The sequence below is a fragment of the Monomorium pharaonis genome, chromosome 3, assembly GCF_013373865.1.
Source record: "Monomorium pharaonis isolate MP-MQ-018 chromosome 3, ASM1337386v2, whole genome shotgun sequence".
Taxonomy (NCBI): Eukaryota; Metazoa; Arthropoda; class Insecta; order Hymenoptera; family Formicidae; genus Monomorium; species Monomorium pharaonis.
Window position 1 is genome coordinate 28,502,389 of NC_050469.1, and position 17,657 is coordinate 28,520,045.

Consider the following 17,657-nt stretch of genomic DNA (forward strand, 5'->3'; position numbering starts at 1 on the left):
TAGATAAATAAAGTTTGTTTTTATTTACAAAACATCTACTATCTGCATTGCAAACTTTGCATAAATTATCTTAAATACTTAAAATACTTATATAAATACTTATATTAAAAAATTCAAATTTGTGTTATTATTTCTTAATACCATAATTTCCATTGGAGCACACTTTTACGTTTTTATAATTATTGCCGTCAATATAGATCAATTTAAAAATCGCAAGTTAATTTACTTTTTATTTTTTTTCAATTCTTAAAATTAGAAAAAAAGTAAAAAATAAGTTTGAGATCAAGATTAATCCACGTCAATAAAAATGTTATGTAAGATTATACACTTATAAGATTATTTAAATTTATTGCACTCATAAACTACGAATATTATCGTAAATATCATAAATATTATTAATTTTCACATTCGTGTCAATGGATAATTGCTGTGCAATCTAGGTATAATAAAATTTGTGAAAATTCTAATATAATAAATTTAGAAATCACATTTTAAATTATATTTATGCAATCTAAAATTTATAGAAATTTTATATCCAATTATATGTAAAAAAAGAATATTGTTAAACTTAATTATTTAATTAATCTCGCACTCTACTCCATTATTTCATTAAATTCCAACTCGATTAAATTACTGTGCTTTATAATTTAATAAAATCATTATACTTCCATTGAATAAAATCGCTTTATGACATTAGGAATCACATCTTATTATTAATGCGTTATGATTTTCATAACGCATTAATAATAAATCATTACATTCCTATTATCTTTCTTCCTAGATTTATCGACAACATTTTTATGAATAACGTTGAAAATCTCTCCTGTCAGAATTGTATAAAGAAATATTTGTTATTGAACATTTCTAAACGTTTCACTTGCAAGTTTACGACTTGCTTACACGGGATTTTTCGTGCTGATTATTTCGTCGAAATCAGATAAAGAGCGATCCGGGTTGTTTAGACTTATTGTTAGTATCGCCCGAGCGCTCGCACGACGAGGGGATGAGTAGAGGGCGACGCGGAGGAAAGGAGAGGGGGGGATACGACGCGGTCTTGCCGGCAATTCCGGGAAACGTGTAGCAAAACAACATGCGATGGAAAAACCCAAGAAATCGGATCGAACAAAAAGTAACATGCGGAGACTCACCGATAGCTGAACGCAAGTCGCTCCACTTTAATCGATTAATCCTCGATAAATCCATTTAATCCATTTGCTCCTCGATTCGTGCTCGATACACACTTTTATTACACTATTTTTTTTTTTTTACCTTTATACACTGATTTTCACGCACTGAGATTTTCACACTTGCGACGTCGTACCTTCGTATTATATCCACAAGGGTCCTTTCACTATTCGTCCGCTGCGATTAATCCACAAGGATGATGCTCCATGCCAGTGCTTCTTCCTCGATTTCCGGCACTCGCGACTCGATCCCAATCGCAAGTATCTCAGGAGATTCCGAGCAATCATGGCGGACGCGACCGTTATGCAAATCACGTAGCGAAGGTGGCCCGCACCTGTCGATCGACTGAGCCGTGGAGACGATTACTCCGGCGGTTCCTTCCGCTCCTCTCCTTCGATATCCGATACCGAATAGCACGCTCACGCCAGTTTGTTTCCAAACCTCGGAACGGAGCATCTCCCGAGATACGCGGGACGAGTTCATTACGCAGAGAACGGACGCGGGACGGACGAGGGACGGACGACGCGACGCTGATCGCCAATGTTCGAGATACACGCCGATCGCGGTCGCGGGAATCGTTTTGTTGCATCGCGACGATCGTCCGTCGTTGAATTCAGCGATATGGACACAGGTCGTACGCGAAATTCGACCGGGACGGGGCGGGAAGACGAGTAATCACACGAGACGATCGACTCCTTGACTACGCACGGACGGAGCACGACGCTAACTGACCGTTACTTACGATATTTCGGTCACGTGACCGTCCAATTTCGCGCTTTCCGCGGGAAATTTCTAACGCCGCGACTTCTTTTTTCTCTTAGATTTTTAAATTAGAATATTAATATCATAAAAACGTTTGAATTGCTGCTGTTTTATTTTCCTGCAGTCTCTCTTCTCTTTTCTCCATTATTAATATATTATTTTATTCTGTTTTTACTTTTTACTTTTTATTTTTTATCATGTTATTTCTTCTGTATGCGTGCTATTATTTTAACTGTATATTATTTTAGCAAATATTTTATGATACTATCTCATCTGTAGTTCCATCTTCTGATCGATCGTGTAATTTTACGTGTAAAAATTTTTATTTTATTAATATTATAAAACTTATATTATATCATAAAAATTCTTGTTAATATTACATTGAAAAGAATTATATTCGTATAAAATGTGAAAAATTTTACCTAAAATTATGACTGATTGATCTTATATATATATATGAATTAAATAATTATTTATGTGCTATAAATTCAGAGATAGGAATAAAAAAAACAAATTAATTACACTGAGAAAAAGATATCTAAAAGTATATTTACAAAAATAGAAATTTATTTCATTATAAATTGGCAAAGTAAAATGTTATTTCTATCTATAAAAAAAATATTCTTTAAAATAAACCAATAAAAAAATAAATTATATTTCATAGAAATGTGTACATTTCATCCACTGAGAAAAAAAGTAATTGATTCAACAAAACGTTTAGTTGCGGGCTGCCAACAAAAGATATACTTAAAATAATGATATTTGCTGTTAGTGCAAGTGCAATAACGTTGATAGGACTATGTATTTATTTAGTAATACCATATATTGTTGTATTAAATATATCTTTTGTTGGCAGCCCGCAACTAAAAAATTTTGTTGAACCAATTACTTTTTTTTCTCAGTGTCATAATCAAAATATTTTATAACCAATAAATATCGAAGAAAATATCATAAGTAACATTTGCTTTTTTTTCTTATTGCTCGATAGACTCGTTTAAATGTAATACAAAACTTGTGTATAAAACTGTTTATAACAATTAAGAAAATGTGGATGCACACGTACACAAATATTTACTAAATATAAAATCTTAACAGTTTATTTTCATAATGTGTTTAAATATTGCTGTAATGTTATTATAAAATCGTATTGTATCAGTGACGCTGTAAGAACGTTTTTAAACACATTGCATTGCAGTCTGCAAGATCGCAATGATGATACAAAGTCTTTTGCCACACGGAATTCGATCGAAAAAGAAAGAGCTTGAAATGTGCGCTTTATCGAAACGTATCTCTAGAAATATTATTTTCTACCATCTCTCTTTCTCTCTCTTTCTCGAGTATTAGAATGCACAGTGCGGAACGTTTCATACCAATCCTCCGTCGCTGCTAGATATTACATTGAAGTTGTATTTGTAAAATAAACGATATTTCTCTCCCGATGTCGATCGAACTATCTCATAGATCGTGAAAACGCGAGATAGAAAGCACTATTGCGTTTTGACAATCTCAATTGGCAATTATAAAACAATCTGACTCTACGTTGTTTTACATCTTGCGATATCGCACTGCATCTCGCGATATGTTCTCAAGCGTGTGTTGATTTGCACGCTCCTGAGAGCGTAACATCCGTTTCCATCCATTTAGGTTATAAATCGCTTTGAACATTTTCTCCTCTGAATCGTGCAAACGCGAACCGACGGTATGGCGTTCGACAGGACGGAGAGATTCACGAAAGTGGCCGCGCCGACTCCCGCCCGGGTGGGCCCGGGGACCTACGATGTATCGGTGCCATCAAAGCCAGCCCGAGACCCGAGTAAGTAACTTGCGATGCGCAGCATCCGCGAGCTCTCCCGTGAAACTTACATTCGTGCATGCCATTACGTTACACGCGGGCTCTATGTTTCCACAGACAACGCTTATCCATTTTTGAGCGGAGCCAGCAGGCAGACACTCGGCATACCAAAAGACGCGCATAAGTTTCCGGGTCCTGGCTCGTACAATATAGAGGCGCCGCGGAAACGTATACCAGAACGTGCACTTTCCCTATTCATGCCTCATTTATTTGCAATTCTCCCGCATATCGGCATACACTCGGATATACATACATATATGATGTATATGTATATATTTGATATTCTCTGAGATTTGTTAATTTACAGGGGGGAGTCAGTCTTGATTACACCGACGTTAGATTTAAGGAAAAGATACGTGACGGATCAAAGTACGATTTGTTTAAAGACACTCCACGAAAAATAGAATCTCGCCCGAGCACTTGGCGTGGCTCAGCAGGCAAAGTACTTTCCTCATTTAAGTATGTAGCTAATTCACATTGGTCGTATCGTTAAAAAAAATTGCATATTATCTTCTGATATTTAGCTTCAACGTACGATCAAATATCATTTCTGTTTTCAATTATGGTATTAATTAATTTAATGTATCTGCTGCAGCTATGGCTGATCCGTCCGCCGCGACCGTTCGCAACAGGACTTTCCGTTCCTTCGAAACGTGACTTTGGCGGATACGATTACGACGAGCGAGGCGTACTTGTAAAAGTTCCTCCGGTCATCGAGCACAAGCCAGCCGATTTCTACGATGTTCCTCGGGGGGTATGGATATAAGACGCCGTGTCTCCCGTTTGTGAAATACATCGCGAACGATTATTTATACCGCAGGAAACAAACTTTACCGCGCTGAAATACAAAGGGAACTTTTGGAGCAGAATGAAGGGTAGAGATGACGAACGGACTTCCGTGACCCCGGGTCCCGGAGACTACGAGCACGAAACAAAGAAAAGTCCCACCCAAATCCAGGAGGAGAGAACTAGGGAAGCGAAAAGAGCCGCCGCTAAGCAGCCGCGTTTCTTGGAAGCTTTGTACCAGCAAAAATTACGCCAAGTAATTTTAAGAACATGCTTTGTAACTTTCGCAGTCGCCGGTTCTTTCGTGAAAACTCCGGGAGCCGGGAGAGACTGCCTTTGTATATGATGCGAATCGCCTTATGGAAATTTGCCTTTCCACAAAGAACTTTCCAGCTCCCAATCATTACGGCCTACCAAAAAGCGTGTTCGATAAGCACAAACGTATTGCGTGCAAATGTGACCCTTTTAAACGGGTAAAACGCCCGCCATTCAGTCAAACTGCGAAGGTACGTTTCCACATGTTCGTTCTGATTATTATATAACGCAATTACAATTTATTCTCCCTTTTTTTTTTCAAGAAATTTGAAATTCAATTGGATACACCTGGTCCTGGAGCATACGAAATTATAGTTCCGCAAATTTGTTACGGTTCTATTCTTCGCGCACCTTTTGGCGCTTTCGATAATCGTTTCAAACGAACTATCGACGTGATAACACCAGGTATGTGTTATGCAAATAAATGTTCCGCACAATTTACATTAAAATTACATAAATTTATATCGCAGGGCCCGCAGATTATTACACGCAAGTCGGAACTTTAGCTTTTGAATCTGCAAAGCGTTTCAAAAATAAACGCGAAAAACGTTTTGATTACTTAAAATTTTGTGAAACACTGACATCGATAAGCGACCATGAATATACGATAACCGATAAATTTAAAGTAGCAAAAGGAGTAAGTGAAATAAAATATCCGGTATATCATGCAGTCTTCAAATCAAGAGTGGATAGATTTCCGAAACTTCCAAGAAATGTGAGTATAAGAGATTTTTATACTTAACATAGCGTATCTATTATTTATAATATATATCTAATTAATTTAATTAAAGTTACATTCTCTACGCTCAATTAATACTTTGCTGACCAAAAGCTTGTTTTAATCTTATGCTAATTTTATGTCATTTTATCGGTATACTGCAACGAAAATGTATGTACAATCAGTTTAGTGCTCTAAGAGGTGTCAGCATCGCTATAAAAACATGATATTGTAACATAATAAATTTTATAAATTTATTTACAAATCAAATTTGATACTATAACTTCTCGCACAAACATTCTAAAAATTACAAAAGCGAAATAATACATTAAGAATAATTTTTATAAATTATTGTTTCGTTTTAATAATGATAAAGTTAGTTATTCATATAATAAATAAGTCACTTTTTCAAATTAACATCAAAGACTTCCAGTCCTCTGTTTTGAAAAGTCCAGAATAAAATCATGTTTAAAAAATTACACAAAACATATTCTATTTTTTATATATATATATATCTTATATTTCTCGTAATAAATTAAGTAAATTAAATCCAATTTAATTACTGCATTAAAGTAGTCAAAGCTCCTGCAAAGTACTAAAAGCATAATGATTAAGACGGCTCTAAGAAACTTCGCGCTAGTAGTCGCAATAAGTCTGTGGTCAGACCGAGCGTCCGAAGATTCTTTCGGGTTGCTCGGGAATCTGTGGGCTCGGTGGAGCCGAGTAATCCGGGAAGCGCAAGGTAATCAGGAGAGCTGGAGACGAAATTAATGGCAGCGGATCGAACCGATGCATCTGTACCCGGGGCGATTCGGGGCTAGGATCCAATCTGGCCGTTAATCGAGAGCGTCGGGACGAGATTCGATGCCGCAGCCCGTAGATAGGCCAGGATAGAGTCGTCAGTGCCAAGCGACTTGCTGCTGATTCCACTACGTATTTCGACGAGTTCGTGCAGTTTAAATTAGCTGGTTGTCTCACTTAAACAATCGAAACAGCGCAAAATTGTCATTGTGAAAATTGATGATGCAAGCGGATGTACAATGCCGACTGCTGAATTAACGTTGTTTAGCAGCCCCGATAGTTTTTTGCGGAATGAATTTTAATTACTTTGTAATGACTGACAGTCGATATCCTTCTATTCGAATATTTTCTCATTGACGACAATAATGTCTCAATTCGAGAAAGTTATATTTACATAACGTAGGGAAGAATGGTGACCGTGTAGGCCGGAAATGACATTTTGCTGCGCTCTGCAGGTCATTTCCACGCAAAGGCACGTGGCCGATGTTGTCCAGAGAAATCACTTTCGGCTCGTTGAGCTGGAAATTCCAGCCAATCCCTGCATGGTGTCTCTGTCGCTATAATGCGAATTGCGGGTAACCGGAAACATCGGCGCTTAGGTTTGTGCACGAATTTGCACATTCTAAATGATTAAACTATGAAGGAGAGGAAAGCGAATTTCTCTTTCTCTTAAATCTTCTAATTTTCAGACAGGACTAACACGCTTCGGAATATAAAAATACAAATACTTACGAAATAAATTTGGAGTAATTTTATTAAAATAAGATCAAGTGATAGGTCAATATTCATTTTGATTAAATCGTGTCCTGTTCAATTTTGATAGGGAGATATACCGGATCCAGGTGCTTACGAAGCTTTATCAGCCTTCAAAGCTAATCGTGATAGATGCGATTTCCTTTGTCGACGATTAGCTCCACCCTTCGACTCACGCGCCAGTCGGTTTCCGATTATACCAGAAGCCGATTTTCATGTACCAGGTATAAAGTGAAGTAAATGTAAAAAAAATCGTCTGAGAAGCTTTTTCATTATTGCCATTGCGTGCACAGGTCCAGCACACTACGATCTCAGGGGAGATATATCAAAGAACGTGAAGAATGGCGTGATATATTCCGCTCCTCGTGAAAAAAAGAAAGATATCAAAAGACCAGGGCCATTGCATTATCACGTAAGATTCTTTCGATTTATCGACGGCATATTTTATGGAATATTTATTACTAAAGTTCTATCTTATTACACATACATAAGTAAAAGTTGTGTAATAAGTAAAAATTGTATTAACTTAGAAAACATTAGGGATTTTTAAAAATTTCTAGATAAATAATAGCAAAAGTTATGTAATATATTTTTTTTATGTCAATACATAGATCATATAAACCATTATGTAATTACATACGTCTTCTTTTATGAGTTTTATATTAGTGCAGTATTGTACATCGAGAAATTTATTTAATGACAAGCGAGCGATCGGCTTCGATCGATTACAATTTTTAATCTCCCGAGTAGAAGCATTCGATAGTATTTACTTAGTTATAACATGGCAGGATATTGCGTGCTTACAGCATATGAGAGTAATACCGGATGCTTCAGATGGTGATGTATGAGACACAGTTATGTACCATGAGATGGCTAGCATCCTGCATTATTCTGTCTGCTGTATTTTCGTTATACCTGTGCGTAAAGTGGCTTCGTAAATCGCAGATATTAGAAAAATAAAGATTCTTTTATTACAAATATTTAGTGTACCATTTTAAGAAATATACGCAATTAATTATATCAATACTATTAAATTATTAAATATCTATTGATTCAATATTAATTACAAGTAAATTTGTTAAATATTAATTAGGTAAAGTCAGTTAAATATATGTTTAATTAATTAATAATTTTTATATAGATACATCCATACATCGCGTCGACCGTTCTAAAAAAATCATTTAATGTTACTCTTGGTAAACCGAAATTTATAAAAAGCGTTAATAAGATCCAAACTCCTTGGCATTATCGACGATCGAAGAAATCTCTTCGTTGGTTCGTTATACCCCGCGAAAGGTATCAACATTGTCTCTTTGATTCTTATTAATTGACAAATTAATAAAATATATTTCGTAAACTTTCAAATAAAAGAATTTTAAATACAATTATTAAGAATGTGTTTAATCTTTTCTGAAACTCTTTTTGTCTTTCCAAAACGTTTACATTCTTAACATAGGTAAATAAATTGTAAGATGTAATAAACAAAATGTAAGATGTTTTTATTATAAATAAATTACTTTACTTCTATAACTACTTAAGTTTTTATAAATAATTTATTTCTATCAAATATATATGTAGAACAAATGTAAAATTTTCATAAATTTTAAACAAAGAAAAGAGCTTGCGATGTAATAAAATCTACCTTTAAGGAAGATCATACTGAAATCAATACAACGAAATGCTCAGTAAAAAGATGTTCACTGAACTGTAATAGCTGAGTGTAATGACACGTGAAGAAAGACAAATGTTTTCCAAATATAAGATTATGCAGTTGAAATTCTTATAACTGTACTTATCACTACAATATCAAAGATACGAGTAGATTAAAATTTAATGTTTTTCAATAAACTTCGATAAGTTCTAATGTTTGATACATTAAATGTTTACGATCACTGCAAACAAATAATATTATATTAAATTTTTTTTTAATTTAAAAGAATATAAAAATATAGAGAAACATTTCTAAACTTTAAAATTTTACATTAAAATTAAAAAAGTTACCAATTCTAAATTAAAATAACTTAAAATTGTTAAAATGTGCATCTATAAATGACTAAAATTATTAATTGTTTTTTATTTAAAAATACATGACATCAAGAAATAAATAATGTTTTAGTATAATTAAGTTGTATGTTTTTTTAAAATATATGCCATAAAATATATATTTAGGAAATACATAAACCGCTAATACTGTTTCAAATTGTAATCAGTAATTTATAGGCAAATGATAATCCATTTGGGATTACATGACGTACGGGAATCTAGTTATCAACTAACGCAATACCATCTGACACATATCATAAATACAAGAATACTCAATCGACAACAAATCTAAGAGCAATTATTAATGCTGAATAAAAAAAGTGTACTATGTGTAATACTAAGACAGAGAAAAGAAGATATTTTTCTATTCTTTTTTAAATATATTTAAAAGTTCTTTCATATTTTTATTCATAATATTTCAAAAAAGTTACAAAAATATTTGATATTTTTTCTGCAATGTGGTAATATATAAGTATAGCGTGCTATTATCTTAATAAAAGATTTCAAATAAAAAAGTTACAATAATATAATTAACTAGAATAAAATATATACAGTTCATTATCACAATATAGCGTAATCTTTCATATCTTTTTTACAATTATTGAGTAATTACATTAATATGCTAATGTATATCAAATTTCTTTGACAATTATGATTGTGGTATTTTTGAGCTGCTTTCAAATATATAAAGTGTAATTTCTATAGAATATTAAATAAAAGATAATCAGATAATGCAAGCAGCATACTTAAATTAAAAATTCCAATTTATATAACTGTATAAAATGATAGACAATCTTCCAACGTTTAAATCCTTAACTTATTATTTCTGCATATTCTTTTTGCACACAAAAGACATATCGATATTTATTTCTTAATTATCAAATCAAATATTGCATAGTCACAAACGAGCCGATCAATACCTGTCTTTGATTATGCAATATATTATGCATTCACATTGAATCAATCAAGCATTGTGAATTATCTCTGTGGTCAGAATCTGCTTTTGGCTTATGTCCAGGTTTATAATATGTATGGACGTGAATTTCAACAAAAAAGTTGAGATCTAATATATTTTATAATTTCAAATTTATCAAATAGAATAAACATTTTACAATGTTTTTTAAATTTTAAATGGATTCATTCAGTAAGATATATTTGATTATTTAATAAAAGAATTTTTGTTTTAATACATAAAAAAATTTTGTTATGCTTCTTGCGTGATTCTTTAAAAAATAAGAAAAATATCCACAAAAAATATTGCTATCAAAAAGATATATGGAATATTTTAATGAGTAGTTTATTTTTTAAGGAGGCATTATAGTCTGGAGTGCAAATTATAAACCGTACTGTGTAGATTTTGAAGATACATTTTTATTAACCTTAATTTAAGAAATTTATTAAGATTACATGAAAAATGTATTAAAATACCAATAATTTAAAATATTACTTAATTTTTTACATCACATAGTATAAAAAATATAAGATATATGTTACCATAAATATAACAGCGCATTTAATTTTTTAAAATTAATAATAAACATATATCTCAAGCAACAAAAAAAATAAAGGAACAGCCTGGGAAATCGGAACTTAGAATACTTCGTTCTCATCCTAGCCAGGGCGCGCGCCACCCTTATGATATTTCCGATCGCCGTTGATAAACCCAACCGCTCGGACATTACAACAGCTTCGTTAACCGGGGGCTCAACTTTGCAAGGTTCGGCCCTTTGACATTACAGCATCCTAAGTGTGTCTCTGTCCCTTTGTATGCCGATGAACCTCAGTTGGAACGCCGCAACCGGTAACAACGTGTGGTGCCTAAGCCACCAGAGAGAGCTAACTACTCTCGAATTCGGCATGTGTGCCTTCCGCATTGTCGCGTCGACGAAATAGAAAGATTCTCCACCCGTGTGTGTGAGCCACGACGGATCGACCCCTTGTGTGTGTGCGTGTGTCTCGGTCCTCTGGGTATGGGCTGCCTTCCCTTTTGAACTAGGCGATGGAAAAATCGGCGTCGGCTGGATTTGAACTCGGGATCCTTCGTTCCGATGGCTAGCACTCTCACCGCTACCCCACGACTGCTCCACTGCTTAGATACTTATTTTGACGGCCTATAAACACCTAATAGGATCCTATATGCCTATAGTACATATTCTTATTTATATATATATTCTTATATATTCATATATAAGAATATTAATATATATTCTGTATTTTATTTATAAATATTATATTTACCTTAATAAAATATAATTAATGTAAATAAAAAAATTTTAATTTAATGAAATGCATTATCTATGTTCTTTGTAGAAATAAATTGTTATTAATTATATATTTTACGAATACAATTTTTCAAAAAATTTAAAAAATAAAAAAAGATTTTGCGAGAAGGCTAATTGTTTTTGCTATGCTCGAGAAAAGTAGAATAGATCATTTCTAATAATTTTTGAAACTAGAAATCTGGTGGTTCTTAAAGTTAAAATTACATCACATATATAACAGAAAGACATAAAAAATTTAATTTAATTCGGGAAAATGCGCGATGTCGCAATTATTCGCGAGACAAATCGCTACGCTACAAGTATCGGTGATAAACAATATAATACATCATATTATATTTTGATATTAATAATGTTGAATATCTTATAAAAAATTCTATATTTAATAGCAAAAATATCAGATGCAATGGAATTTTCTCGAGTTCTTGCACAACATGCTCGAATCGGGTTCTTCTAGCTCATATACATATATGCGTTATCTTTTACAGACATATTGTAAGAATAGACCGAGTGTGTAACGCGAAACCTTCACGTAAAAAGAGATGAAAGACAGTTGACAATAAGGCTAGTGGCATATAGAAAAAATTAAATAATAAGACAAACAGTAAGAAAATCAACATTTTTGTTTGCTTATTTTTCGATTGATTATCAGCATATTCGCCTACTGGCTGCTTAAGTTTTTCTATGTGTTTAGCTTGAAAGAAAACGAGAGCGAGAGAGAAAGAGAGAGAGAGAGAGAGAGGAGAGAAGAAAGAGCGAGGAATTCATGTGACAATCACGCATATAGAAAGAGAGACAGGGAGCAAGAGAGAGAGAGAAAGAGAGAAAATACGGCAAATGTTTTCTGTTTTTTCTACCTGATCTTCACTACTTAACATGCTCGGTCCTATTCTTGTTTATGTTTGTGTCTGTGATTTTCCTTTTGCGTCTTTTTGCGATTTTTTCATTATTAATTTATTAAGGTTTAAGGTAAGGCTTGCTGCCTTTAGAAAAAAGAATTGGAAAGACCAGGACATAAAAAACATTTGACACAAAATGCACATTACAAAAATCAATTTAAAGTTAATTGTTATGAATTATTTTTGAGCAGAAACAAGGTTCATTAATTCCTATCGTTTATTATTTTTCATGTATAAACAAAAAACTATTTAAGAAAAACTTATATATATTTCTTTAATATTTTTTTCCGCAGAATCAATTGATAAATCAATTTTTCTCTTTAGATTATTTTTAACAATTTGATTCTAATAGTTAATTGCAAAATTAATTTTTATAACGTACTTTTTATATTAAAAATGTTTTCATTCTTCAGTTTTATGTCTAATTAAATTTAATAATGGATTAAATATAATATTTTTTTAAGATAATCTATATTTTTTTAATCATACGTGCAAAACATGACGTTTTACACTGTACTTTCGATACATGTAACATAGTGATATGCGTTATGAATTATTGCGACACTTATGCGTTTTAAACTGCTAATTTAAAATCAATTTTTTGTTTCTATCGTGTGACATAATTCTTATTAATCAATTGAATTTCTCCCTTTAAAATAAAACTATGAAGTAATGAAATAATACAGTTTTACTTTTATCGAGCACAAAATCAGATCTTTTTATAATATTCTTCTTTTATACTTTTTTTATATTTTTCAGCATAACTTTTAGACTGTGTCATTATAAAAAAATTAGAGTCCTCTGTTCCTTATATGTATATATCAAATTGAAAACAATCTATAAATAAAGCATGATCCGTCGGATTATATGATGATTTATGCAAATCTAAAACTAATAGGGAAGGAGATGTAGTGAATGATTTTTATCGTAAATACAAAGAGGATCTGCGTCGGACAAGAAACATAGATCCTCTTTGCATCTGCATGTTTTGAACATCTCTTAATACCTTCCAGCTACTGTCTTTCTTTTTCTTCAAGTAAGCGGGAAAAGATTCGATTCGTAGGGATAAAACAAGAACTCCAACTACATTTGAATTATATAAATAATTTACTATGTAATTTCAGTAAAATAATACAAAAATAATACAAATATAATTGTTTTAATTTTATAATTTATGTGACTAAAAAAGTGTTATGTTTATAAATTTATATAAAAATTATTATTTTTGAACACGATATCGGTAATTTTCATAAACTGCATACTATAATATTAAGTAGAATTTTTTGCATATATTTATATATCTTTTACAACGCTTAGTTAAACCAAGATATATTGTATTCCGTGTATTATAATATATGTAAAGAAAGAACAACATTAAGTAAAAAATAAAAATTTTTAAGTAGAGTTCAGAAAATTCAATCTCTATCTGCAAATCTATGATTTATTTTTGTAAACTGTAATTTCACCAAAAAATTATAAAAAGATTTTTAAAATATATTACCAATACCTTTATTTTCTTATTGTGAAATGTTATGTTATTATTTTTACATATAAAAATCTTTTTTATGATATTAAAATTTAATCTAATAATAATTAATATGTTATTTAATAATTATGTTTTTATAATTTAATTCAATTTAATTCAATTCTGATAAAATTTTGTCGATTCAATTCAATTTAATATCAAATGATCTTGATTTACACCTTTGCATCACAAGAACTTGTTCGCATACAGGATTGAAGTAAGTGTTATGTTAATACGGGAATATTGTAATATAATGATACTCTTCTTCTTGAGGTGTCGTGATGAAAACTAAGAAGTTTCCTCATTTGCGGACTACAATGTTTAAGGTGTCCTTGTCATGGCTAAGAATTTTACGCATGGCTTCAGAAACTTCATTAACAAAGATGCTATACGACACTATAATGACGTTATTAATGAAATTATAACGAATGACACTCACGGTTGTCCCGTTTGACTGGGATTTATCGCTCAATTTGTAACTTTTGAAGGAATTCTATTCTTAACAAAACAATTGTAAAATCACAATTATTAAAATAATAGTTGAAGTCTTCGCAGATAAAGTAGATAGAAAAAAAAAGAAATTTGATTATATTTAGAAGCATAACTTCATATACAAGCTTAAAAAAAGAACAAGTCTGAGAAAAAATATAAATTGTTTTAAGTTTTATAATTACAAAACTATAATGTTTTTGCAAATACACTTTATGCTGTCATTCTGATTCTGCTTTCCAGTGAAATTTTGGGTTACCATAAACGAAGCGAATTTGATGGCATATACTAACCGCAATATGCGTACAGTGGCAATTAATCAATTTGGCATTACAGATTATCATTGCGGTCATCATCCGTTATTAGTGTATACGAGAAAGTGTGTAACATGTATAATGAAAATTTTTGCCAGTTACAAAATGGCTTAGTACATATATTGGAATTTTATATACATATATTTCAATTTCTTTTATTGCTGATTACGAAAGAATGCATATCATAGATACTATGCAAACATACTTTTTCACACTTGGTAGAAAATTGTAACAATAGATAAATAGGAAATGTTCTTTAGATTTTCAACAAAAGCAGTGATCATTTAAAACTATAAAAAAGAAAATTTAAAATTTGTTTAAAATCTCTTTTAACGTTTTTTTTCATTTATGACTGTTTATTTATTACTGTTTTCTTTTCCAAATAAAATAATATGACTTATCAAAAATCCTATCAATTAAAACAAATAAATTTTAAAGATATTATATTTAATATATTAGCACAGTCGAAATATAAATAAAAGAAGCCTTTCAAATACGATGCTGACATTGCATTTGCTCAGTAAGCAAAAATACATACATATATGTGTATATGTGTGTGTGTATATATAATAATAATAATAATATTTATTGCTATCCCTTGCGGGGTACAAGCGGACCTCCGCTCCGCTCACAATAATTCTTCGCCTCTCTTAAACTATTATCCGCCGCTCTACTCGCATTCACATTCACACTCGCTTGAGAGAGAGAAAGAGCATTCATACCTCCACAGCCATTCACACTTGGACCTCCGCTTCCGCTGTACATTTCTTCCATTCTATTTCCTTTACATTCATTCATCCACACGCGCTCTACCTTCTTTTCTCCCCCTCCCCTCTCCCCTCCCTCCTCTTCTATCCTCCTGTCCTCTCTTAGTCTATCTAACCTCTCCATCCACCACTCTCCCTCCCCCTCCTCCCCTAATAATTCCTCCACCATCTCCTGCCAGCTTTTTTGTACCCCCCAGTCTATACACTCTTCCCAAACATGCTCCCACGTCTCCTCCCCCCATCCGCATAACCTACATGTCCTCCTCTCCTCCTCCTCCCAATATCTCCCCCCCCTCATTACTCCCCCTAACCTATACCTTGCCATCCTTTGCCATCTTTTCTCCTCCCAATTCCTTTTTAAATATTCCGGAATCCCCTCCCCTTTTACTCTCCAATACCACCCATTGTATTTTGAATCCTTGATTCCCTCCCATCTTTCCTTTCTTTGTTTTTCCCTCTCTCTCCTTACCAACTCCTCTCCTCTTAGCTTCCCTCTCTCCCTTAGCCTCTCCACCTCCTCCATCTCCCATCCCCTCTCTTTATAGAAATTTATCCTTTCTACTTCCCACCCCGACTTCGCCTTGCCCTCCCTCGCTTTCTTCTTTATCTCCATCCAACATCTCCTTGCCAGCTCTCCCCCTCCTCCCTCTTCTAACTTCTTTTCGTAACCCCATGCTCTCATTCCCGCTCTTCCCTCCAATCTATCCCTTTGCAATTCTTCTCTTATCATATATCCTGGTACACTTCTCTCTACTCCTAACATCCATCTCAAGTATCTCTCCTGCAATCTTTCTACCCCTATTCTCCTCTTCCATCCCCAAATCTCTACACCGTAACTTACCACCGACCACACCAACCTATCAAATAACCATAGCCTTCTCCCCCAGTCTCTTCCAAACCTCCTTTTCCCTATTCCCCAGATCTGTCCTAAAATAGCCGAACCTTTTTTTACTCTTTCTTCTACATGCCCATCCTGTTTTCCATTTGCCAGCAACGTGTACCCCAGGTATTTAAACCTATTTACCTCCTCTAACTTCTTTCCTTTCCATCTCCAGTTTATCTTTTTCCTTCTCCCCCCACCTCTTTTACATCTCATAATCTTTGTTTTCTCCGTATTTACTTCCAACTTCTTCCCATCCAGATAACTCTCCAATTTACCCATCATCCCTTTCATTCCCTCTTCATCCTTCGCTATTAGCACCACATCATCTGCATATGCCAGCGAATATATTTTCTTTCCCCCCAATTCAATTCCCCCCCATCCTCCTTTCTCAAATTTTTCATCTATATCCGCCAAAAGCAAGGTAAACAGGCACGGACTTAACGGGCACCCCTGTCTTACACCCCTTTCTGTCCAAAACTTTCTCCCTTCCGTTTTTCCTACCTTCACCCTACTTCCTGTCTCTTTTAGCACCTCTCCACATCTCTTGACTAGCCCCTCTCTTACTCCTCTCTTTCTCATTGCTGTCACCAAAACTTCTCTGTCTACCGAATCAAAAGCCGCCTTCATGTCTACAAATAATAAGATTAATTTCCCCCCCCTCTTCTCTAATTGCCTGTTCATCAAATAGTTCAGGACGTACACATTATCCACTGTACCCCATCCCCTTCTGAACCCCGCTTGACTCGGCGGTAAAATACTTTTCTCTTCTAACTCTATCCTTAACCTTTCTGCCAATACTGCCGTGTACACCTTATACGCCGTTTGCAATAACGTTACTCCTCTGTACTCCTCTACTTTTACTCCTTCCCCCTTTTTCACTATAGGTACTACTATTCCTTCCTTCCACCCTTCTGGCCAACCCTCTCCTTTCCATACCCTATTACATAAATTCCACAAACTAATCTCCAACTCCTCCCCTCCATATTTCCACACCTCATTCGGTATCCCATCTTCTCCCGATGCCTTCCCCACCTTCAAACCTTTCACTACTCTCCTTATCTCTTCCCTACCTATTTCCTCCTCCTCATCCTCCACCCTCTCTCCTACCCATTCCATCCTTACCCTCTCTTCCACCCCTCCCAACAACTTTCTAAAGTAGCCGTCCCATTCTTCTATTTCTATTGACTCATCCACCCTCCCTCTCTTTTTCCGCTCCTTATTTACTATCTTCCATACCTGCCCCTCCGACCTCGCCCTCGCTACCCTCCTTCTCCCACTCTTCTCTC

The 17,657-nt window shown here is 33.7% G+C and overlaps 1 protein-coding gene across 1 annotated transcript; it reads left to right on the top strand.

Annotated features, from left to right (window-relative positions):
- The first annotated feature begins 3,648 nt into the window (after positions 1-3,648).
- On the top strand, positions 3,649-6,364 carry LOC105834855 (sperm-tail PG-rich repeat-containing protein 2-like). Its single transcript, XM_036283656.1, has 9 exons — positions 3,649-3,760; positions 3,857-4,011; positions 4,107-4,241; positions 4,395-4,553; positions 4,620-4,841; positions 4,969-5,091; positions 5,164-5,305; positions 5,371-5,537; positions 6,245-6,364. The coding sequence occupies exons 1-9, from the start codon at positions 3,649-3,651 to the stop codon at positions 6,362-6,364; spliced, it is 1,335 nt and encodes a 444-aa protein (XP_036139549.1).
- Positions 6,365-17,657: the final 11,293 nt, after the last annotated feature.